General features: G+C 43.0%; 1 protein-coding gene across 2 annotated transcripts in view; it reads left to right on the top strand.

Annotated features, from left to right (window-relative positions):
* NCALD (neurocalcin delta) overlaps window positions 1-23,668 on the top strand; it is a 248,214-nt gene that overhangs the window by 217,831 nt on the left and 6,715 nt on the right. For both annotated transcript variants that reach the window (XM_012455855.2, XM_012455856.2), the window contains one exon: window positions 11,529-11,634. In XM_012455855.2, the coding sequence (XP_012311278.1) occupies window positions 11,529-11,634 (106 nt within the window). The remainder of the gene's footprint in view (window positions 1-11,528; window positions 11,635-23,668) is intronic.

Genomic DNA, 23,668 nt, shown 5'->3' with positions numbered 1-23,668 from the left:
ACAATCTTGGCTTACTGCAACCTCCACCTCCTGGGCTCAAGCTGTTCTTCTGCCACAGCCTCCTGAGTAGCTGGGATTGCAGGTGTCTGCCACCATGCCTGGCTAATTTTTGTGTTTTTAGTAGAGATGGGGTTTTACCATGTTGGCCAGGCTGGACTTGAACTCCTGACCTCAGGTGATCCACCCGCCTCAGCCTCCCAAAGTGCTGGGATTACAGGCGTGAGCCACCGTGTCCAGCCCCCATTCACTTTAAATGATGTCCAAATTTCTTAATGAGGCATGTAACCGCCTCTGTGACTGGGTCTCCGTCTCTCTCAAGACTCATCTCACATTTGTGGCCTTTGAATGGCCATTTGTGGCCTTTGAATGCTCCATGCCTCAGCTAAATGTCAACTGGGAGATTCCAGAAGGCACCGTGGCCTCTCACATCCCACAGCCTTTTCTTATGTGGGGTCCTAGAGTGCACTTGTGCATTTCCCTCTCACTCAGTGGAGGTGTCTCCTCTGCCCCCCACACCCCAGTCCCACACGTTTCACTCTGTTGTTGATCTCCATCATAATAATCCTCTTATTTTTTTGTTAATTTCAAGTAGATTGCTATTTTGTAATCATGAACAATTCCACTAAAAGATATAATTATGATCTCTTAAACAGGATTTTACCATGTTGAGTGCTGGATATTTTTATAGCTCTATAAATGTTCTTAAACTTTCTTCTGAGACACAGTTAAATTACTTGGAAACAGTTTGAACTTTACAGGTCTCATTTCTCAGATTCATTAGCTGACATGAGAGTAGCTCTCAGCTAGGACTGATTATTCCCACTACTGAGGCCAGACCTTTCTGAATAGCCAGTGCCCCACAAATCATGAGGCTCTCCCTCTGAATGATGGAAACAGGCATGCTTCTTAACCTTGTAGGAGAGCCAGGCACTCTTCCCTTTAATCCTTTTGCTTGGTTCTTTATTCCCAGTACTGGTTAGTTTATTCCCATGTGTAGACTGTGCTGAATACTTGAGGGGGACTTGCCACAGCTCTCTGGAGTTCTCTCTATGCTGCTCTCTCCTCTCCTTCTCTCTCTCTCCCTTTTTCTTTTTTTCTTTTCTTTTTTTTTTTTGTGATGACTCACTTTGTTGTCCAGGCTGGAGTGCAATGGCACGATCTTTGCTCATTTCAACCTCCACCTCCCTGGTTCAAGCAATTCTCCTGCCTCAGCCTCCCGAGTAGCTGGAATTACAGGCATCTGCGACCATGCCCAGCTAAGTTTTGTATTTTTAGTAGAGACGGGGTTTCATTATGTTGGCCAGCCTGGTCTTGAACTCCTGACCTCAAGTGATCCACCTGCCTCGGCCTCCCAAAGTGCTGGGATTACAGGCATGAGCCACCGTGCCTGGCCCACTCTCTCCTCTCTGTTACTCTGTCCAGTGATCACTACCCACTTTGGTGTCTCCAGACTCTCGATGCCATCTGCCCATCAGTGAGTCCACCAGGTATCACATGGGTCCCTGCTCCTGGCACTGTGGCTTGGAAACTCTCTCAAGGCATTAGGCGGGGGCCAATATAGGACTTACCTCTCTTGTTTTCATTTTCTCAGGGATCACTGTCCTTTGTTGCCCAATTTCCAGTGTCTTGTAAACTGTTGTTTTATGTCTGTTGTTTTGGGGGTTTGTTGTTTCTTCTGCTTCAGGTGGGAGGGTGTGTTCAATCCCTATGACTCCATCTTGGCCAGAAGCTGCACTCTCTGCTTTCATGCTAATGTGTTTTTGTGTTGACCTGACCTGCTGCCACCTGTCCTGCAAGTTCCTTCAAGGTAGGGCCGTGCTGATGCCAAGGGATTTAGTATCATTTTTGTGCTATTCATAAAGTCCACAAATGTTTGTTGAATAAAGTGTTAGACTCCAAAACATACAAAGATAAATAAGACAATATCTCTGTCTTAAAGAAACTTAGAAACCATTGGGAAGACAAATCTCATGAAGCAGCATTCTAGGCTATCAGTTTTTTTTTGTTTGTTTGTTTGTTTTTTTTAAAAAAAAAGGAGGAACAGAGAACACAGCCCAGATGAAGAGGGAGTGAGAGTAAGAGTCAGTCCTGGTGCAGACAGAACTTTCTTGAGGCACTACTTTCGTAAACTGTTCACAGATGTTTTGTAACAGAAGGGTTCCAGTCAAACCAGTTTCAGAAAACCTGGGTTAAATAGAGTTCCACAGGTCTCTTTTCTGCAGGGATTCCCAGAATCTTTAATGTGTTCATGTCCATTGTGACGTTTGGAGAAAAGGATAAAGTAAGCAGTGTTTCCCAATACTGTTTTGATGATAGGATCTCTCTGATCTTAACACATCTTGGAAGGCTGACATTTCTTGGAAAGCATATTGGGAGACTCCTTTACAGCACTGTCAACGTGTGATTGTTCAGTCTTCATTTCTGTATCTTCAGTATCCATGGACCCACTTCTGCGGAGAAGCCTCTTGCTCTTCTGCCATTGGACACCTCAGAACATAGAGTTCTTACTGTGTTAAGGCTCCATCTAACTTCCTATAAGTCTTCAAGTTATGAAAGGGCATAGTGCTGGGTGATTTTGAATAGTACTGTGTGCAGGGAGTGCAGTATGCAGATCTTGGACTTTTTTATTACATTTAAGAATCACAGTATCGAGCTGGGTGCAGTGGCTCATGCCTGTAATCCCAACACTTTGGAAGGCTGAGGCAGGAAAATCAATTGAGCCCAGGAGTTTCAGACCAGCCTGGGCAACACAATGAGACTCCGTCTCTACAAAACATTAAAAATTAACCTGGTGTGGTGGTGCATGCCTGTGGTCTCAACTACACAGGATGCTGAGGTGGGAGGATTGTTTGAGCCTAGGAGGTCCAAAGCTGCAGTGAGCTATGATCACGCCACTGCACTCCAGCCTGGGTGACATAGTGAGACCCTGTCTCAAAGAAAAAAAAATAAAGAATCACACTATCACAAAAGGACCAATACACAAAGTGGGTCAGTGGTTTCAAACTCCATTGCAGCAAAATTATTTTGTTTTGCTTCGTTTTCTGAGTACAATCTTACATGAAACCTGACATGGAACTGCTTGGTTGAAAAGGCATGGGGCTCCTGTTTTTCTCTCACTCTCTCTCTCTGCCTGTGAAAATGCTTAACGCACTTCGGAAGAATTCTACAAAAGTATGAAAATTACTGATTTAATTTATTCTTCTAGCTCTAAATAAGAAAGTACTTATGCTATTCCAGAATATAGATGCTCATCTATTTTAAAAGTGTTTCCAGAAAATATTTTCATCCTTCTCCTTTCCTGATATGTAATATTTTTCTAAGCAAGGTGCTGGGTTTTTTTTGTTTTTAATCTATACTCTAAGGACAACCTTAGATTGTTGTCCTTGATAACAGCCAGTCATTGGTGCTGCTGAACTTCTGTGTCCGTAGCCTGCTGTCAGAGAGTCTTGGGTGTCTGGTTTCCTGTTAGAACACCCTACATTTTGTGATGAAATATCTGGTTTCCTTCAGAGAAGTGGTTGAGTGTTAACTCTTGGAATTTTGCCTGCCTTCAGTTAATTGCACAACCTTGATCAATGCAGACCTGAGTCCTCCCTTTCCAACATTCCAAGAGATTTTTCCTTCAAAGAGAAAAAGAAATAAAAATGTAGGCCACAAGGAAGCTGATAGGGGCTCTGGCCACAGCGGGGAGCTGTCTGAAGCCTGGCTGGGCAGAGTCGGTGCTGGGCTCCTGTGTGTCCCAAAGCTCTGCATTTATCCAGAGACAAGAAAAGGACTTTTCAAGTTTAATTAAAAACAGGACGTCCCTGCTAGGCCTCTCACTGACATTGCTAAAAATAAAGGAGGGAAGTAGCCTGGTCTCTTCACGGTTTAATCCCATTAAATGTAAGAGGGGTGGAGACTGGAGCTAGTAAAATACATGATTTGTCTCAGATGGCTGTCTGGGGTCGTGTTGCTTTTTCCTCTGTGCTATGCAGTCCCAGATTTCAAAGTTCTGATACAATCAACTGTTGGTTGTTGATGGCATGGGAAGGGAGCAAAGGGACAGACAATCTTGCCACTGTGGCTTTGCAGGGCTGTCACCCGCTCACTCACTCTGGAAGCCACTGGGACTTGTCGCCTCGGCTCTCTGCTCACCGCTCTGGTTTCACCCCTGGCATAGGCCTGGCTTTGTAAATAACCCACTAATTCCTATCTGATCCAAGTGTCACAAAAGAGTCATCTGTGAGGCCGGGTGCGGTGGCTCATGCCTGTAATCCCAGCACTTTGGGAGGCTGAAGTGGGTAGATCACGAGGTCAGGAGTTCAAGACCAGACTGGCCAACATGGTGAAACCCTGTCTCTACTAAAAAATACAAAAATTAGTTGGGCATGATGGCTCATGCCTGTAATCCTAGCTACTTGGGAGGCTGAGGCAGGAGAATTGCTTGAACCAGGACCCGGGAGGCGGAGGTTGCAATGAGTCGAGATCACACCACTGCACTCCAGCCTGGGCTACAGAGTGAGACTCCATCTCAAAAAAAAAAAAAAAGTCATCTGTGAGCCCCTTAAAGAAGACCCCACTTCCTCCTCAGACCCACAACACATACAGCCATCGTGCCTCTCACCCCATTCGAGAAGCCCTGCATGCACATGTTCACGTTGGGGCTTTCTTCATTTTGTGGGGGAAGTAGTGGGAGTTGTTTATTAACTGACCCTCATTTCTCTGTGCCAACCCTACTCCTTTAGCCTAATGCTAAAGACCAAAACTCCATTGAGTGTGAGAGCTTCACATACATTCATGTGTTTGCTTGAGCTTTCATTCATTTCTTCAACCAAGGTGTTAAGGGAATAACCTCTAGATTATTACACAGTTGATTTTGCATCAGAATCCCAAGAAGAAGAATTTCATGGGCCTCAACCTTAGAGGCTGAAAGTTCCGAAGAGTGCTCCAGACCAACGGGTTTTACTTGCCACCAGGGGACCCAGAGGTAGTCTAGGCAAGGGCTTTCATATCAGCTCTCAAGGCATTACTGGGATGACTATACCCATCTAAATGATGATCACTGAAAAATAAGGTGCTTTTACTGTCCCATGTGAGACCTCCCAAGGCCTGTGCTAGAGGACTGTGAGACATGAAATAGGAGAGAGCTGCCAGGCATGGTGGCTCACACTTGTATTTCCAGCACTTTGGGAGACTGAGGCAGGAAGAGCTCTTGAGCCCAGGAGTTTGAGACCAGCTTGGGCAACATAGGGAAACCCCATTTCTACAAATATTTTTAAAAAATTAGCTGGGTGTGGTAGTGCATGCCTTTGGTTCCAGCAACTCAGGAGGCTGAGACAGGAGGATTGTCTGAGCCCAGGAGGTCAAGGCTGCAGTGAGCCATGATAGATAGCATCACTGCTCTCCAGCTTGGGCAACAGAATGAGACCCTGTCTCAAAAAATAAATAAATAAATAAAAATAGGGAGCGTATCAGTCTTGTTAACAATTTTGCATCAGAATCCCAAGAAGAATGTCATGGGCTACAACTCCACCACTTAGCATATAGTAGACAATACATAATTATTAAATAATTTACAAATGACTAGTTTTCTTTTTTTAAAGTTCTTGCTTACATGCGCAGAACATGCAGGTTTGTTACTTAGGTATATGTGTGCCATGGTGGTTTGCGGCACCTATCAACCCATCATCTAGGTTTTAAGCCCTGCATGCATTAGGTATTTGTCCTAATGCTCTCCCTCCCTTTGACCTCCACCCCACAGCTGGCCCTAGTGTGTGATGTTCCCCTCTCTGTGTCCATGTGTTCTCACTGTTCAGCTCCCACTTACGTGTGAGAACATGCAATGTTTGGTTTTCTGTTCCTGTGTTAGTTTGCTGAGGATGATGGCTTCCAGCTTCATCCATGTCCCTGCAAAGGACATGTTCTCATTCCTTTATATAGCTGCATAGTATTCCATGGTGTGCATGTGCCACATTTTTTTATCCAGTCTATCATTAATGGGCATTTGGGTTGGTTCCGTATATTTGCTGTTGTAAATAGTGCTGCAACAAACATACGTATGCATGTGTCTTTATAGAATGATTTATATTCCTTTGGGTATATACCCAATAGTGGGATCACTGGGTTAAATGGTATTTGTGGTTCTAGATCCTTTAGGAATCACCACACTGTCTTCCACAATGGTTGAATTAATTTATGTTCCCACCAACAGTGTAAAAGTGTTCCTATTTCTCCACAGCCTCACCAGAATCTATTATTTCTTTATTTTTTAATAATTCCCATTGTGACTGGCATGAGATGGTATATCACTGTGGTTTTGCTTTGCATTTCTCTAATCTGTGATGGTGAGCTTTTTTTCATATGTATGTTGGCAGCATAAACGTCTTCTTTTGAAAAGTGTCTGTTTATATCCTTTGCCCATTTTTTGATGGGGTTTTTTTTTCTTGTAAATTTAAGTTCCTTGTAGATTCTGAATACTAGACCTTTGTCAGATGGGTAGATTGCAAAAGTTTTCTCCCATTCTGTAGGTTGCCTGTTCACTGTGATGATAGTTTCTTTTGCTGTGGAGAAGCTCTTTGGCTTAACTAGATTCCATTTGTCAATTTTGGCTTTTGTTGCTTTTGGCATTTTTATCATGAAGTCTTTGCCCATGCCTATGTCCTGAATGGTATTGCCTAGGTTTTCTTCTAGGGTTTTTATGATTTGAGGTTTTATATTTAAGTCTTTAATCCATCTTGAGTTAATTTTTGTTAGTGTAAGGAAAGGGTGCAGTTTCAGTTTTCTGCATATGTCTAGCTGGTTTTCCAGCATCATTTATTAAATAGGGAATCCTTTCCCCATTGCTTGTTTCTGCCAGGTTTGTCAAAGGATCAGATGGTTGTAGATGTGTGGTGTTATTTCTGAGGTCTCTGTTCTGTTTCATTGGTCTATATATCTGTTTTGGTACCAGTACCATGCTGTTTTGGTTACTGTAGCCTTGTAATATAGTTTGAAGTCAGGTGGTATGATGTCTACAGCTTTGTTCTTTTTGCTTAGGATTGTCTTGGCTATATGGGCTCTTTTTTGGTTCCACATGAAATTTAAAGTAGTTTTTTTCTGGTTATGTGAAGAATGTAAATGGTAGTTTGATGGAAATAGCATTGAATCTTTAAATTACTTTGGCCAGTATGGCCATTTTTATGATATTGATTCTTCCTGTTCATGAGGATGGAATTTTTTTTCATTTGTTTGTATCCTTATTTCCTTGAGCAGTGATTTGTAATTCTCCTTGAAGAGGTCTTTCATGTCACTTGTTAGCTGTGTTCCTAGGTATTTTATTCTCTTTGTAGCAATTGTGAATGGGAGTTCATTTATGATTTGGATCTCTGCTTGTCTATTGTTGGTGTATAGGAATGCTTGTAATTTTTGCACACTGATGTTGTATCTTGAGACTTTGCTAAAGTTGCTTATCAGCTTAAGGAGTTTCGGGGCCGAGATGATGGGGTTTTCTAAATATAAAATCATGTCATGCAAACAGAGAAAATTTGACTTCTTCTCTTCCTATTTGAATGCCTTTTATTTCTTTCTCTTGTCTGACTGCCCTGGCCAGAATTTCCAATACTATGCTGAATAGGAGTGATGAGAGAGGGCATCCTTTTCTTGTGCAGGTTTTCAAAGGGAATGCTTCCAGCTTTTGCTCATTCAGTATGATATTGGCTGTGGGTTTGTCATAAATAGTTCTTATTATTTTAAGATATATTCCATCAATACATAGTTTATTGAGAGTTTTTATCATGAAGGGATGTTGAATTTTATCAAAGGACTTTTCTGATCTATTGAGATGATCATGTGGTTTTTGTCATTGGTTCTGTTTATATGATGGATTATGTTTATTGATTTGCATGTGTTGAACCAGCCTTGAATCCCAGGGATGAAGCCAATTTGATTGTGGTGGATAAGCTGTTTGATGTGCTACTGGATTTGGTTTGCCAGTATTTTGTTGAGGATTTTTGCATCAATAATCATTAAGGATACTGGCCTGAAGTTTTCTTTTTTTTTTTTTTGTATTATCTCCCAGGTTTTGGTATCAAAATGATACTGGCCTCATCAAATGAGTTAGGGAGGAGTCCTTCCTTTTCAATTGTTTGAAATAGTTTCAGAAGGAATGGCACTAGCTCCTCTTTGTACCTCTGGTAGAATTTGGCTGTGCATCCATCTGGTCCTAGGCTTTTTTTGGTTGGTAGTCTATTAATTACTGCCTAAATTTCAGAACTTGTTATTGGTCTATTCAGGGATTCAGCTTGTTCCTAGTTCAGTCTTGGGAGGGTGTATGTGTCTTGGAATTTATACATTTCTTCTAGATTTTCTAGTTTATTTGCATAGAGGTGTTTATAGTATTCTCTGATGGTAGTTTATATTTCTGTGGGGTCAGTGGTGATATCCCCTTTATCATTTTTTATTGTGTTTATTTGATTCTTCTCTTTTTTCTTCTTTATTAGTCTAGCTAGTGGTCTGTTTTGTTAATTAAAAAAAAAAAAAAAAAACAGTTCCTGGATTCACTGATTTTTTTTGAAGGATTTTTTTGTTTCTCTGTTTCCTTTAGTTCTGCTCTAATCTCGGTTATTTCTTGTCTTCTGCTAGCTTTTGGATTTGTTTTCTCTTGCTTCTCTAGCTCTTTTAATTGTGACATTAGGGTGTTGATTTGAGATCCTTCTAGCTATCTGATGTGGGCATTTAGTGCTATAAATTTCCCTCCTAACACTACTTTAGCAATATCCCAGAGATTCTGGTACATTGCAAATGGCTAGTTTTCAATTCTCTGAACACCACTGGCTGCAAATAAGGAAGGGAACAGAGGTAAATTTGGGAAATGAACACGAAAAGGAAAATCAAATTTAATGTCACTTCCATCTTTTGTTTCTCATTGCAGAAATATAGATCCGTAAACATCGTCTGTGAGGCCTCAGTGGTCTGTCCCTGGTTGCTTTAGAGCCACATCCTGTACCATATGCCCCCACACTCTGTGACCTCCTTGCCCTGCTCCCACCCTGGGCTTCCACATGGTGTTTCCCTCACCCTTGACTTCGTTAAGCCCTGTGCTTTGTGTCTTTGCTCAATCGTCAGTCCTCAGAGAAGCCTACCCTAACCCTTCTGGCAAAGCCTAACTCTCCCACTGTATCAATCATCGCAGAAGCCATGCACTCTCTTTTCTAGCACTTTTTTCAACAACGGTTTTATGTTTATTTATTTATTTTACTAATGTCTGCCTTAGTTCACAGCAAAACCCATGAGGGAAAGGATTAGGTCGGTAAAACAACTACTGGTACACAATAGTTGTTTATGCATATTTGATGAATGACTGAGTGAGTGGATGCATGAAGAGGCAGTCACCTAAGAGGAGGGGTTTCCATAACCTGGGGTCTGTGGATCGGCTGCTAAATCCCCAAACCTCTGAGATCATCTGCAATGGTGAGTGGATTTGCATGATTTCTAAGGGAAAAGCTCAAAGCTTTTGACACATTAAAAATCTTTAAGGGGTTTCACATGAATATGTTTAATTATATGAAGAGAGGGAGCAGAAAAGAGGAAACTGGAAAAAACATAAAAGGATAAAGGGGAACTTTATAAAGAGGAGCAGAGCAAAAGAAAAGTGAGAAAGGAGAAAGAATGAGAGAGGCCAACTTGGGGACAGTTATTCTTGAATGAATTCTGTAAACTAAGTGAGGTTGACTTTATTCAAGACCCTATGTTAGGCACTATCTGGGGTTCAAAAAATAGCCAGATGTGATTGCCACCCTCATATCTAAAAGGAAAACATCCTGGGTAACAGTTCAGGGTAAATGGAATGAAGTGATACAAGAGAGGTTGGGGTGGAACCCTTTGCTAGCTCAGAGGGAGGGAGATTACACATAGCAGTAGAAGAAGGAAAGATGATGGAAGGCTCTGGAGTTCAGTAAGCACATTGGGTGGTTTGAGACAGACTCTGGGAGCCTGTCCAGAGACATGCCTGAGGGACAGGATCAGCCTAAGGGCCAGCACAGTGGGTGAGTCCATTTTCATTCTTATTTTGACTGAGATAAGAAAACTTACCCCACTTTATCCAGAACATGTTAGGGACTTCTGGCAGGGTTGGTCCTGAGCAAGACTGGAAAGCAGCTTGGTTGAAATTTCAGTGTCTTTTTCTGCTCTTGCCTTTCCCATCTGGAGGCGACTCCCCTTAGCTGCCTTCCTTTCTCTGTCCTCTCCACCTGCCTTGCTGCCCCTAGAGATCCAGAACTTTCTGGAATTTTCTTCCTACTCCCTGGCAAAATCTGTTTTTTCTAAAACTTGTCCCTAGGGCTAAGATGCCCAAAGTGACTCTGATTAGCAAAGTCATAATCTGGGAATAAAAACAATGACTTTCTTTTTCTCTTCCCAAATAAAACCTACCTTTGACCACAGAGGCCTTTGGGCTCTTACTGAGTCCCACATGGAGGTCACAGGAAGGGAAGTGATAGTTTCAGTAGTGCTTACAAAACTCTTTCCACAGAATCCTCTTTCGCCTATCAGATCTCGTAGCTGTACTCACTTTAGCTCAGGCCTGAGGTTGTGTAATAACTCAGAGCTCTGATGGCAGGTGGTTTCCATCTCAGGACTACCTGGGAGCTTGCTGAGAAGGAACATGAGACCATTGCCACACACGGAGGAAAGCACTGGAATGGACTGGAAGTCTGCCTGGGGGAAGACATGGCATGCACTTACAGAGTGTCGCATGTTTATCATCCTTGAGGGGGTCATTGTGGACCCTCAAGGGTCCATGATAGGGATCCACTTGCCTCTCTGGCCTGAGGAACAGTCAGCCTTGCTCCTCAAAGTGGGGACCTTGCTTCTCAAAGCAATGTCCACAGAACAGCAGCATCACACTGGAGCTCATTAGAAAAACAGACTCTCAGCCCCACCTCTTCTCCTGGCACTACCCAATCAGATTCTGCATTTTAACAAGATTCCCAGGGGATTTGTATGCACATTAACAGTGGAGACAGCTGGGAGTGGTGGCTCATGCCTGTAATCCCAGCACTTTGGGAGGCCAAGGTAGGAGAAGCTTGAGCCCAGGAATTCAAGACAAGTCTGGACGACATAGTGAGATCTCATCGCTACAGAAAGAAATTAGTAAGGTGTGGTGGGGTGTACCTGTAGTCCTAGCCACTTGGGAGGCTAAGTTGGGAGGATTTCTTGAGCCTATGAGATGGAGCCTGCATGAGCCATAAGCGTGCCACTACACTCCAGCCTGGATGACAGAATGAGACTCTGTCTCGAAAAACAAAAGCCATTGGAGTCAGAGGGGTCTAGTGGGTCTTCCTGCTGGTTGTCCCTCCTGAAGGTCCTCACTGGAGGAGAACAAGCTTTGCGTGCCTGGCTTCTTCTACCTGCACCTCCACGTCTTATACCAGTCAATAGGGATGGGACTAGGTCCAATGCAGATGGGGACATTCCCTTCCGCATTCACCCCTGCATTTGGGAGGTTTAATGAGAGGCCTATTGTGTGCCATACTGTCTTTGTTTTACCACCATGTGGCTTCTGTCCCCAGGCAATCTATAAGATGGTTTCCTCCGTAATGAAAATGCCTGAAGATGAGTCAACCCCAGAAAAAAGAACAGAAAAGATCTTCCGCCAGATGGACACTAATAGAGACGGTAGGAAATGGGGGCTGCTGGAAGGATGCGGGGAGTGAGTCCAGACTGGGAAATGCTGCTCGAGGCCCTTCATGCCAGTGGCTCATCCTCCAAGGATCCTGAGTGGGTAGGAGGGGAGAAAGCCAGGTGGCCACAGGAGAGCTGAGCCTAGAATTAGGGGAAATGCCTTATTTCTAGTCTTTTCTATCCTCCTTGTAGGTCATCTTCTACCTCCAAGAAAATAGAATGGGTCTTGTGGGGCAAGAATGGAAGGACCCGAGAAACCATTGTTAGCACAGACCAATCCTCAGGACAGGCCTAGGCCACAGCATTCTGGGTCCCTGCAGTCTAGTTCATCAGAATGGAGAGAGGGTTGTTATTCTGTTATTCTACCCAGTTACCGACAACTTTCACTCCAGCTGAAACAGTGAAAGCTGTCGGTATTTTTCACTGAAACAGTGAAAGCTCTTGGTATCTGGGTAGAATAACAGAATAACAAAGGGGTTTTGTTGGGGTCTCCTGTGCATGCAGTGAGAGAAAGTGGGCTCCCTCAGTCATTGGGGTACCAGGGGTAGCAGTGAGGGAGTAAGGTGCCCAGCAGGTTCCCACCCCGATGGTGCCACCCACAATTCAAACCCAACAAAGTGAAAAAGAGGGTTGAATTTCAAATGTAAGAACAGAAGGATTTTAGATCTTAAATTGCCAGATAGAATACAGAAGGCCCAATTATCTGTGAATTTCAGATAAACAGCAAATAATTGTTTAGTATTAGTATGCCAAACTAAAAAAGTAACTTGCTGTTTATCTGAAATTCAGGAGAGTCCTGTATTTAGTTTGCCAGATCTGGCAACCCCATTTAAATGTTATACCCGAGTTTAAAGTGCTCAGCTCAGGGCCAGGCTCTGTAGCCCTTGCTGTTATTATCATCAGCTCACCTGATCTGTTCAGAGGCCCCCTGCAATTCTTGTTAACCATGTGCACATGCACTTGCATACCCCACCTAGCACTGATCTATAGAACAGCAGAAGGCTTCACAGTAGAGAGAGCGTCTGTCTCTTTTTGTCCCCTGCCCAGATATAGCTGCCTGCAAATATGGATTTGTGTGGTACAGGCCAATCTGCTTGCTTTGTTTCCTCCACAAAGATGCCATTCCATTCTGATACATCCTGTGTCCCCTTATTTGCTTTGATTCACAATGAATAGTTGTGACGAAACAAGCACAGGGTTATTTTAATAGTTAATTAACTTGCTGATGTTAAACTGCAGGTTTTACTGGTGCTCAAGGGACCACAATGGGTTTGTGCTGTGCTCTAGGTCCAGACACCTCTGTAGGATAGGGCTAAGGGATGGGAGAAGATCAGATGTCATAGGATAAAGCCCTAACTCTGTGTTGATCATAGGCAGTGAATTAGGGGCTTTCCATTGGAACTTTGCTGCTATGGGATTGCAGAGCCCTGACTGAGTTACCATTCTCAGAACTCAACTCACTGCTAAAGACCTGTGCCTTTCTAAGGAAAAGCCCTGTTTTTAAAATTAAATAATTTTCAAAGGTTGGGGTGAGGGGAGGGGGTGGGAGCCATAGATGGAAGAAGGAAGAGGGGCTGTAAGTTCACAGCTGTCAGAGGAATCTTAGCCCAACCAAGAGACTGGGTGCTTCAGCTCAGTTCTTGGCTGCTGGACCCCAGGATTGATGCCACCTGCACCCCTCCCTGCCTAGAACAGAGCAGACCTCACCTAGAGTCTCCTACCCTTAGATTTTTGCTTGCCTGATGCTCTTGGAATCTAACCTTTGGCCTCTGATTTGAAGAGAAAAATCTGGGCCCACAGGCAACTTCTCCTAGGAGCCAACTCTGAAGCATGCAGACAGTTAACGAGAGAAAGCCAGAGTCCTGCTGAGCTCCAGGTCTGCCCCTGCTACCTCCAGCTGCTGCCTCCCAGAGCCAACCACTGAGAGATTGCCAAGTCTTCAGAGACCATGCCTATCTATCTATCTCCCTTCCCTTGTGCCATTCCAAGCCAGAAGAAATTATCACCATTCTAACTACGATGTGGACAGGGCAGGACTCATAAAAAACGGCCAGAATGCAAAGCTTGGAGGGGATCAGCTCTACAAATAAATAAAAAATAATAAATGCATTTTGAGATCCAAGATGCCTGAATAGGAACAGTGCAGAGGGTGAGGGCTCACTGCATTTCCAAACAAGTGTTCACTGCCCACAGACCAGAAGATTCCTGGGCCGAAAAGTGCCACAAGTTTTCAGTGCAGCGTTTTCAGCCACTGCTGGGTTGGTGCACAGAAACTCACACAAGTCTGGGCAGCCATTTCAACTAGCACCTGGAATGCCTGGGAGACAGAGCCACCCATTCAACTGAAAGGAAGGGGGCTGAGACAGGGAGCCAGGCGATCAGGCTTGGCGGGTACCACCCCCACAAAACAAGCAATCTGAAACACTCTGGATTGAGAGTTTTGCAGAAGCACAGCTGGACCCAGGATGGTCCAGCTCAGTGGGAGGAAGTGCGTCCCCCACTACTGAGGCATTTCACACAGCAGCTGGGCAGAGCCTGTGGCAGCTCAGCAACACCCCTGCTGGCAAACTGTGACTAGAATACTCTGCGCAGGGCAGGGCATCTATGAAAAAGTCAGCAGCATGACAGGAACTTAGAAATAAAGCCGACCTTCCTAGGATAGAGCACCTGGGAAAAGAGGCAGTTATGAGTTCCGCTGCAGCAGACTTAGAAGTACCTGCCCGGCAGTTCTGCACAGAACAATGGAGCTCCCAGCACAGCACTTGAGCTCCTATAAGGGATAGACAGTCTCCTCAAGCAGCTCCCTGACCCCTATATACCTAAAGACACACCTCATAAAGGAGAGCTCAGGCTGACATCTGGTGGGTAGCCTTCTGGGACGAAGATAGCAGGGGAAGAAACTGGCGGCAACCTTTGCTGTTCTGCAGCCCCTGCAGGTGATCCCCAGGCAAGCAAGGTCTGGCGTGGACCTCCAGCAGTCCTGCAGCAGAGGGGCCTGACTGTTAGAAGGAAAACTAAGAAGCAGAAAGGAATAGCTTCAACATCAACAAAAAGGACGTCCACTCAGAGAACCCATCTGAAAGTCACCAACTACAAAGACCACAGGTAGATAAAGCCACTAAGATGGGAAGAAACCAGTGCAAAAAGGATGAAAACACCAAAAACAAGAATGCCTCTCCTTCTCCAAGGGATCACAACTCCTCACCAGCTAGGGATCAAAGATGGATGGAGAATGAATCTGATGAATTGACAGAAACAGGCTTCAGAAGGTGGGTAATAACAAACTTCTCTGAGCTAAAAGAACATGTGCTAACCCAATGCAAAGAAACTAAGAACCTAGAAAAAAGATTAGATGAGATGCTAACTAGAATAAACAGCTTAGAGAAGAATATAAATGACTTGATGGAGCTGAAAAACACAGCATGAGAACTTCACGAAGCATATACAAGTTTCAGTAGCCAAAATGACCAAGCAGAAGAAAGGATATCAGAGATTGAAGATCAACTCAATGAAATAAAACAAGAAGGCAAGAATAGAGAAAAAAGAGTGAAAAGAAATGAACAACGCCTCCAAGAAGTATGGGATTATGTGAAAAGACCTAATCTATGTTTGATAGGTGTACCTGAATGTGACAGAGAGAATGAATCCAAGCTGGAAAACACTCTTCAGGATATTATCCAGGAGAACTTCCCCAACCTAGCAAGGCAGGCCAACACTGAAGTCCAGGAAATACAGAAAACACCACAGAGATATTCCTCAAGAAGAGCAACCCCAAGGCACATAATTGTCAGATTCACCAGGGTTGAAATGAAGGAGAAAATGCTAAGAGAGAAAGGTCGGGTTACCCACAAAGGGAAGCCCATCAGACACACAGCGGATCTCTCTGAAGAAACCCTACAAGCCAGAAGAGAGTGGGGGCCAATATTCAACATCCTTAAATAAAAGAACTTTCAGGGGAAGATCCAAGATGGCCGGTTAGGAACAGCTCAGGATTCCAGCTCCCAGTGAAAGTGCAGAGGGTGAATGGACGCCGCATTTCCAGACGGATTTTTATTGCCCACAGACCAGGAGATTCCCAGGCGGAGGAGCCCCATGGGTCACCAGGGCGGCTGTTTTGGCCGGCGCGGCTGTTTTGCCTGCGCCCCGGCGCAGCAGTTCCCAGTGCAGAGTAAACAGGACTGTGTCCTTACTTAGCCAGCAAGGGGAGCTGAAACAGGGAGCCAGGCCAGGAGATTCCCAGGCAAAAAAGCGCCACGAATCCCAGAGCCACGGTTTCAGCCGGTGCAGTGGGTCGCCGCATGAGAAATCACACAGATCTTGGCGCCTATTCAACAGGCGACCAGGACACCTGGGAGAGAGCCGACCGTTCAACTAAAAAACAAAAGGCTCTGAGGCAGGGAGCCAGGTGATCAGGCCCTGCTGGTCCCACCCCCACAAAAACAAAAACAAAAACAAAAAAAACAGCAATTGGAAACGCTCTGGGTAGAGAGTTTCACAGCAAGCACAGCTGAACCCGGGACGGTCCAGCTCTGTGGGGGAGGGGCGTCCACCACTACAGAGGCAGTCCGCCATTCCTGAGGCAGCCTGCCGTAGCCGAGGCAACCTGCCATTACAGAGAGAGTCCGTCATTACAGAGGTGGGCCACCATTGCCAAGGCAGTTCTAACTACGCCCATATAAACAGGACTGCAGGGAAGTTCACACAGTAGCTGGGCAGAGCCCACAGCAGCTCAGCAAAGCCTCTGCAGGCTGAGAGGGACTAGGCTGCCTCATGTGGGTAGGGCACCCCTGAAGAAAAAAAAAAAGGCAGCGGCACAGCAGAAACTCATAAAGCCCTAACTAACTCCTGGGACAGAACACCTGGTGAAAAAAAGGGGTTTATGAGTTCTGCTGCTGCAGATTTAAACTTACCTGCCCAGCAGCTCTGAATGAACAATGGGGCTCTCAGCTCAGCACTTGAGCTACTATAAAGGACAGACTGGTTCCTCAAGCAGCTCCCTGACCCCCATATATCCAAAGAGTCACCTCATAAAGGAGAGCTCAGACTGACATTTGGCAGGTATCCTTCTGGGACAAAGCAGAAAAAGAAACTGGTAGCAACCTTTACTGTTCAGCAGCTGCTGCAAGGGATCCCCAGGCAAGCAGAGCCTGGAGTGGACCTTAGCAGTCCTACAGCAGAGAGGCCAGACAGTTAAAAGGAAAACTAAGAAACAGAAATAACTTCATCATCAACAAACAGGACGTCCACTCAGAGACTCAGTCAGAAAGTCAACAACTACAAAGTTGACAGGTGGATAAATCCACAAAGGTGGGAAGAAACCAGCACAAAAAGCATGAAAACACCCAGAACCAGAACACCTCTCCTCCTACAAGGGATCACAACTCCTCACCAGCAAGGGAACAAGACTGGATGGAGAATGAGTGTGATGAAATGACAGAATCAGCCTTCAGAAAGTGGGTAATAAGAAACTTCCATGAGCTAAAAGAATATGTTCTAACCCAATGCAAAGAAACTAAGAACCTTGAAAAAAGATTTAATGAAATGCTAACGAGAATGGACAACTTAGAGAGGAATATAAGCGAATTGATGGAGCTGAAAAACACAACACGAGAACTTCACAAAGCATGCACCAGTTTCAACAGCCAAATTGACCAAGCAGAAGAAAGGATATCAGAGGTCGAAGATCAACTCAAAGAAATAAAATGAGAAGGCAAGATTAGATAAAACAGGGTAAAAAGGAATGAACAAAGTCAACAAGAAATATGGGACTATGTGAAAAGACCTAATCTACATTTGATATAGGTGTACCTGAATGTGACGAAGAGAATGAATCCAAACTGGAAAATACTCTTCAGGGTATTATCCAGGAAAACTTCCCCAACCTAGCAAGGCAGGCCAATATTCAAGTCCAGGAAATACAGAGAACACCACAAAGATATTCCTCAAGAAGAGCAACCCCAAGGCACATAATCGTCAGATTCACCAGAGTTGAAATGAAGGAGAAAATGCTAAGGGCAGCCAGAGAGAAAGGTCAGGTTACCCACAAAGGGAAGCCCATCAGACTCACAGCAGATCTCTCAGCAGAAACCCTACAAGCCAGAAGAGAGTGGGGCCGATATTCAACATCCTTAAAGAAAAGAACTTTCAACCCAGAATTACATATCCAGCCAAACTAAGCTTCATAAGTGAAGGAAAAATAAAGTCCTTTGTGAACAAGCAAGTACTCAGAGATTTCATCACCACCAGACCTGCCTTACAAGAGCTACTGAAAGAGGCACTACACATAGAAAAGAACAACCAGTACCAGCCACTCCAAAAGCATACCAAATGGTAAAGAGCATCAACACAATGAAGAATCTGCATCAACCAATGGGCAAAACAGCCGGCTAGCATCAAAATGGCAGTATCAAGTTCACACATAACAATATTAACCCTAAAAGTAAATGGACTAAATGCCCCAATCGAAAGACACAGACTGGCAAATAGGATAAAAAGCCAAAACCCATCAGTGAGCTGTATCCAGGAAACCCATCTCACATGCAAGGATACACAAAGGCTCAAAATAAAGGGATGGAGGAAGATTTACCAAGCAAATGGAGAGCAAAAAAAAAGCAGGAGTGGCAATTCTCATCTCTGATAAAATAGACTTTAAAGCAACAAACATCAAAAGAGATAAAGAAGGATATTACATAATGGTAAAAGGATCAATGCAACAAGAAGAGCTAACGATCCTAAATATATATGCACCTAATACAGGAGCACCCAGATACATAAGGCAAGTTCTTAATGACTTACAAAGAGACTTAGACTCCCACACAATAATAGTGGGAGACTTTAACACTCCACTGTCAATATTAGACAGATCAACGAGACAGAAAATTAACAAGGATATCCAGGACTTGAACTCAGACCTGGAACAAGCAAACCTAATAGACATTTACAGAACTCTCCACCCCAAATCCACAGAATATACATTCTTCTCAGCACCACATCACACCTACTCTAAAATTGACCACATAATTGGAAGTAAATCACTCCTCAGCAAATGCAAAGAACGGAAACCATAACAAACAGTCTCTCAGACCACAGTGCAATCAAGTTAGAACTCAGAATTCAGAAACCAACCCAGAACTGCACAGCTTCATGGAAACTGAACAACTTTCTCCTGAATGTTGACTGGATAAACAATGAAATGAAAGGAGAAATAAAGATGTTCTTTGAAACCAATGAGAATGAAGACACCACATACCAGAATCTCTGGGACACATTTAAAGCAGTCTCTAGAGGAAAATATATAGCAATAAGTGCCCACATGAGAAACAAGGAGAGATCTAAAATTGACACCCTATCGTCAAAATTGAAAGAGCTAGAGGAGCAAGATCAAAAAAACTCAAAAGCTAGCAGAAGACAAGAAATAACTAAGATGAGAGCAGAACTGAAGGAGATAGAGACACGAAAAACTCTTCAAAAAATCAATAAATCCAGGAGCTGGTTTTTTGAAAAGATCAACAAAATAGACCACTAGCCAGATTAATAAAAAAGAAAAGAGAGAATAACCAAATAGATGCAATAAAAAATGATAAAGGGGATATCACCACAGATTCCACAGATACTCAAACCATCATCAGAGATTATTACAAACAACTCTATGCACATAAACTAGAAAACCTGAAAGAAATGGATAAATTCCTGGACAGTTGCCTCCTCCCAAGCCTAAACCAGGAAGAAGCCGAAACCCTGAATAGACCAATAACAAGGTCTGAAGTCGAGGAAGCAATTAAGAGCCTACCACCCAAAAAAAGCCCAGGTCCAGATGGGTTCACAGCCGAATTCTACCAGACATACAAAGAGGAACTGGTATCATTCCTTCTGAAACTATTCCAAATAACCCAAAAAGAGGGAATCCTTCCCAAATCATTTTATGAGACCAACAGCATCCTAATACCAAAACCCGGCAGAGACTCAAAAGAAAAGAAAAATACAGGCCAATATCCATGATGAACCTAGATGCAAAAATCTTCAATAAAATACTGGCAAGCCGATTGCAACAGCACATCAAAAAGCTTATCCACCATGATCAAGTAGGATTCATCCTGGGGATGCGAGGCTGGTTCAACATACACAAGTCTATAAATGTAATTCACCACATAAACAGAACCTAAGACAAAAACCACATGATTATCTCAATTGATGCAGAGAAGGCCTTTGACAAAATTCAACAGCCCTTTATGCTAAAAACCCTCAATAAACTAGGTATTGACGGAATGTATCTCAAAATAATAAAAGCTATTTACAACAAACCAACAGCCAATATCATACTGAATGGGCAAAAACTGGAAGCATTCCCTTTGAAATCTGGCACTAGACAAGGATGCCCTCTCTCACCACTCCTATTCAATATACTACTGGAAGTTCTAGCCAGAGCAATCAGGCAAGAAAAATAAATAAAGGGTATTCAATTAGGAAAAGAGGAAGTCAAATTGTCTCTATTTGCAGATGACATGATTGTATATCTAGAAGACCCCATCGTCTCAGCCCAAAATCTCCTGAAACTGATAAGCAACTTCAGCAAAGTCTCAGGATACAAAATCAATGTGCATAAATCAGAAGCATTCCTATACACCAATAACAGACTTAAAGAGAGCCAAATCAAGAACGAACTGCCATTCACAATTGCTACAAAGAGAAGAAAATACCTAGGAATACAACTAACAAGGAACATAAAGGACCTCTTCAAGGAGAACTACAAACCGCTGCTCAACGAAATAAGAGAGGACACAAACAGAGGGAGAAACATTCCATGTTCATGGTTAGGAAGAATCAATATCGTGAAAATGGCCATACTGCCCAAAGTAATTTACAGATTCAACGCTATCCCCATCAAGCTACCAATGACCTTCTTCACAGAACTGGAAAAAACCACCTTAAACTTCATATGGAACCAAAAGAGAGCCCACATAGCCAAGTCAATTCTAAGCAAAAAGAACAAAGTGGGAGGCATCACACTACTGGACATCAAACTATACTACAAGGCTACAGTAATCAAAACAGCATGGTACTGGTACCAAAACAGAGATATAGACCAATGGAATGGAACAGAGGCCTCGGAGGCAGCACAACATATCTACAGCCATCCGATCTTTGACAAACCTGACAAAAATAAGCAATGGGGAAAGGATTCCCTGTTTAATAAGTGGTGTTGGGAAAACTGGCTAGCCATATGCAGAAAGCAGAAACTAGACCCCTTCCTGACACCTTACACTAAAATTAACTCCAGATGGATTAAGGACTTAAACATAAGACCTAACACCATAAAAATCCTAGAAGAAAACCTAGGCAAAACCATTCAGGACATAGGCATAGGCAAGGACTTCATGACCAAAACACCAAAAGCATTGACAACAAAAGCCAAAATAGACAAATGGGACCTAATCAAACTCCACAGCTTCTGCACGGCTAAAGAAACAGTCATTAGAGTGAATCGGCAACCAACAGAATGGGAAAAAATTTTTGCAGCTTACCCATCTGACAAAGGGCTGATATCCAGAATTTACAACGACCTAAAACAGATTTACAAGAAAAAAACAAGCCCATTCAAAAGTGGGCAAAGGATATGAAGAGATACTTTACAAAAGAAGACATACATGAGGCCAACAAACATATGAAAAAATGCTCATCATCACTGGTATTAGAGAAATGCAAATCAAAACTACATTGAGATACCATCTCATGCCAGTTAGAATGGCGATCATTAAAAAATCTGGAGACAACAGATGCTAGAGAGGATGTGGAGAAATAGGAACACTTTTACACTGTTGGTGGGAGTGTAAATTAGTTCAACCATTGTGGAAGACAGTGTGGCGATTCCTCAAGGACCTAGAAATAGAAATTCCATTTAACCCAGCAATCCCATTACTGGGTATATATCCAAAGAATTATAAATCATTCTACTATAAGGACACATGCACACAAATGTTCATTGCAGCACAGTTTACAATAGCAAAGACCTGGAACCAACCCAAATGCCCATCGATGATAGACTGGATAGGGAAAATGTGGCACATATACACCATGGAATATTATGCAGCCATCAAAAACGATGAGTTCGCATCCTTTGTAGGGACATGGATGAAGCTGGAAACCATCATTCTCAGCAAACTGACACAAGAACACAAAATCAAACACCACATGTTCTCACTCATAGACGGGTGTTGAACAATGAGAACACATGGACACAGGGAGGGGAGCACTACACACTGGGGTCTGTTGGGGGTAAATAGGGGAGGGACAGCGGGGGGTGGGGAGTTGGGGAGCGATAGCATGGGGAGAAATGCCACATATAGGTGAAGGGGAGGAAGGCAGCACATCACACTGCCACATATGCACCTATGCAACAATCTTGCATGTTCTTCACATGTACCCCAAAACCTAAAATGCAATAAAAAAAAAATAAAAGAAAAAAAAAAGAACTTTCAACCTACAATTTCATATCCAGCGAAACTAAGCTTCATAAACAAAGAAGAAAGAAAATCCTTTATGGACAAGCAATTTCATCACCACCAGGCCTGCCTTACAAGAGCTCCTGAAAGCAGCACTAAATAAGGAAAGAAACAACTACTACCAGCCACTTCAAAAATGCACCAAATGGTAAAGACCATCGACACAATGAAGAAAATTTGTCAACTGATGGGTAAAACATCCAGCTAGCATCAAAATGGCAGGATCATATTCACACATAACAAAATTAACCTTAAATGTAAATGGACTAAATGCCCCAATCAAAAGACACAGACTGGCAAATTGGATAAAAAGTCAAAACCCATCAGTGTGCTGTATTCAGGAAACCCATCTCATATGCAAGGACACACATAGGCTCAATATAAAGGGATGGAGGAAGATTTACCAAGCAAATGGAGAGCAAAAAGAAGCAGGAATTGCAATCTTAGTCTCTGATAAAATGGACTTTAAACCAGCAAAGACCAAGAGAGACAAAGAAGGGTATTACATAATGGTAAAAGGATCCATGTATCAAGAAGAACTAATGATCCTAAATAAGTATGCATCCAATACAGGAGCACCCAGGTACATAAAGCAAGTTCTCAATGACCTGCAAAGAGACTTAGACTCCCACACAATAATAGTGAGAGACTTTAACACTCCACTCTCAATATTAGATCAGTGAGACAGAAAATTAACAATGCTATCCAGGACTTGAACTCATATCTGGACCAAGTGGACCTAATAGAATCTACAGAAATTTCCACCCCAACTCCACAGAATATATATTCTTCTCAGCACCACATGGCACCTACTCTAAAATTGACCACATAATTAAAAGTAAATCACTCCTCAGCAAATGCAAAAGAATGGAAATCATAACAGTCTCTCAGACCACAGTGCAATCAAGTTAGAACTCAGAATTAAGAAACTAACTCAAACCGCACAACTTCATCGAAACTGAACAACTGGCTCCTGAATATGGACTGGATAAACAATGAAATGAAGGCAGAAATAAAAACGTTCTTTAAAACCAACAAAAATGAAAACACAACGTACTAGAATCTCTGGGACACATTTAAAGCAGTGTCTAGAGGGAAATCTATAGAAATAAATGCCCACCAAAGAAGCAAGGAAAGATCTAAAATTGACACCCTATCATCAAAATTGAAAGAGCTAGAGAAACAAGATCAAAAAAACTGAAAAGCTAGCAGAAGACAAGAAATAACTAAGATCAGAGCAGAACTGAAGGAGACAGAGACACAAGAAACCCTTCAAAAAAATCAATAAATCCAGGAGCTACTTTTTTGAAAAGATCAACAAAATAGACCTCTAGCCAGATTAATAAAAAAGAAAAGGGAGAAGAATCAAATAGATGCAATAAAAATGATAAAGGGGATATCACCACTGACCACAGAAATACAAACTACAATCAGAGATCACTACAAACAACTCTATGCACATAAACCAGTAAACCTGGTAGAAATGGATAAATTCCTGGACACTTGCACCCTCCCAGGCCTAAACGAGG

Source organism: Aotus nancymaae, unplaced genomic scaffold, assembly GCF_030222135.1.
Source record: "Aotus nancymaae isolate 86718 unplaced genomic scaffold, 86718_ANA_hifiasm-v0.15.2.pri h1tg000036l, whole genome shotgun sequence".
NCBI classification, from domain to species: domain Eukaryota; kingdom Metazoa; phylum Chordata; class Mammalia; order Primates; family Aotidae; genus Aotus; species Aotus nancymaae.
This window is presented reverse-complemented; position numbering and strand designations above follow the sequence as displayed.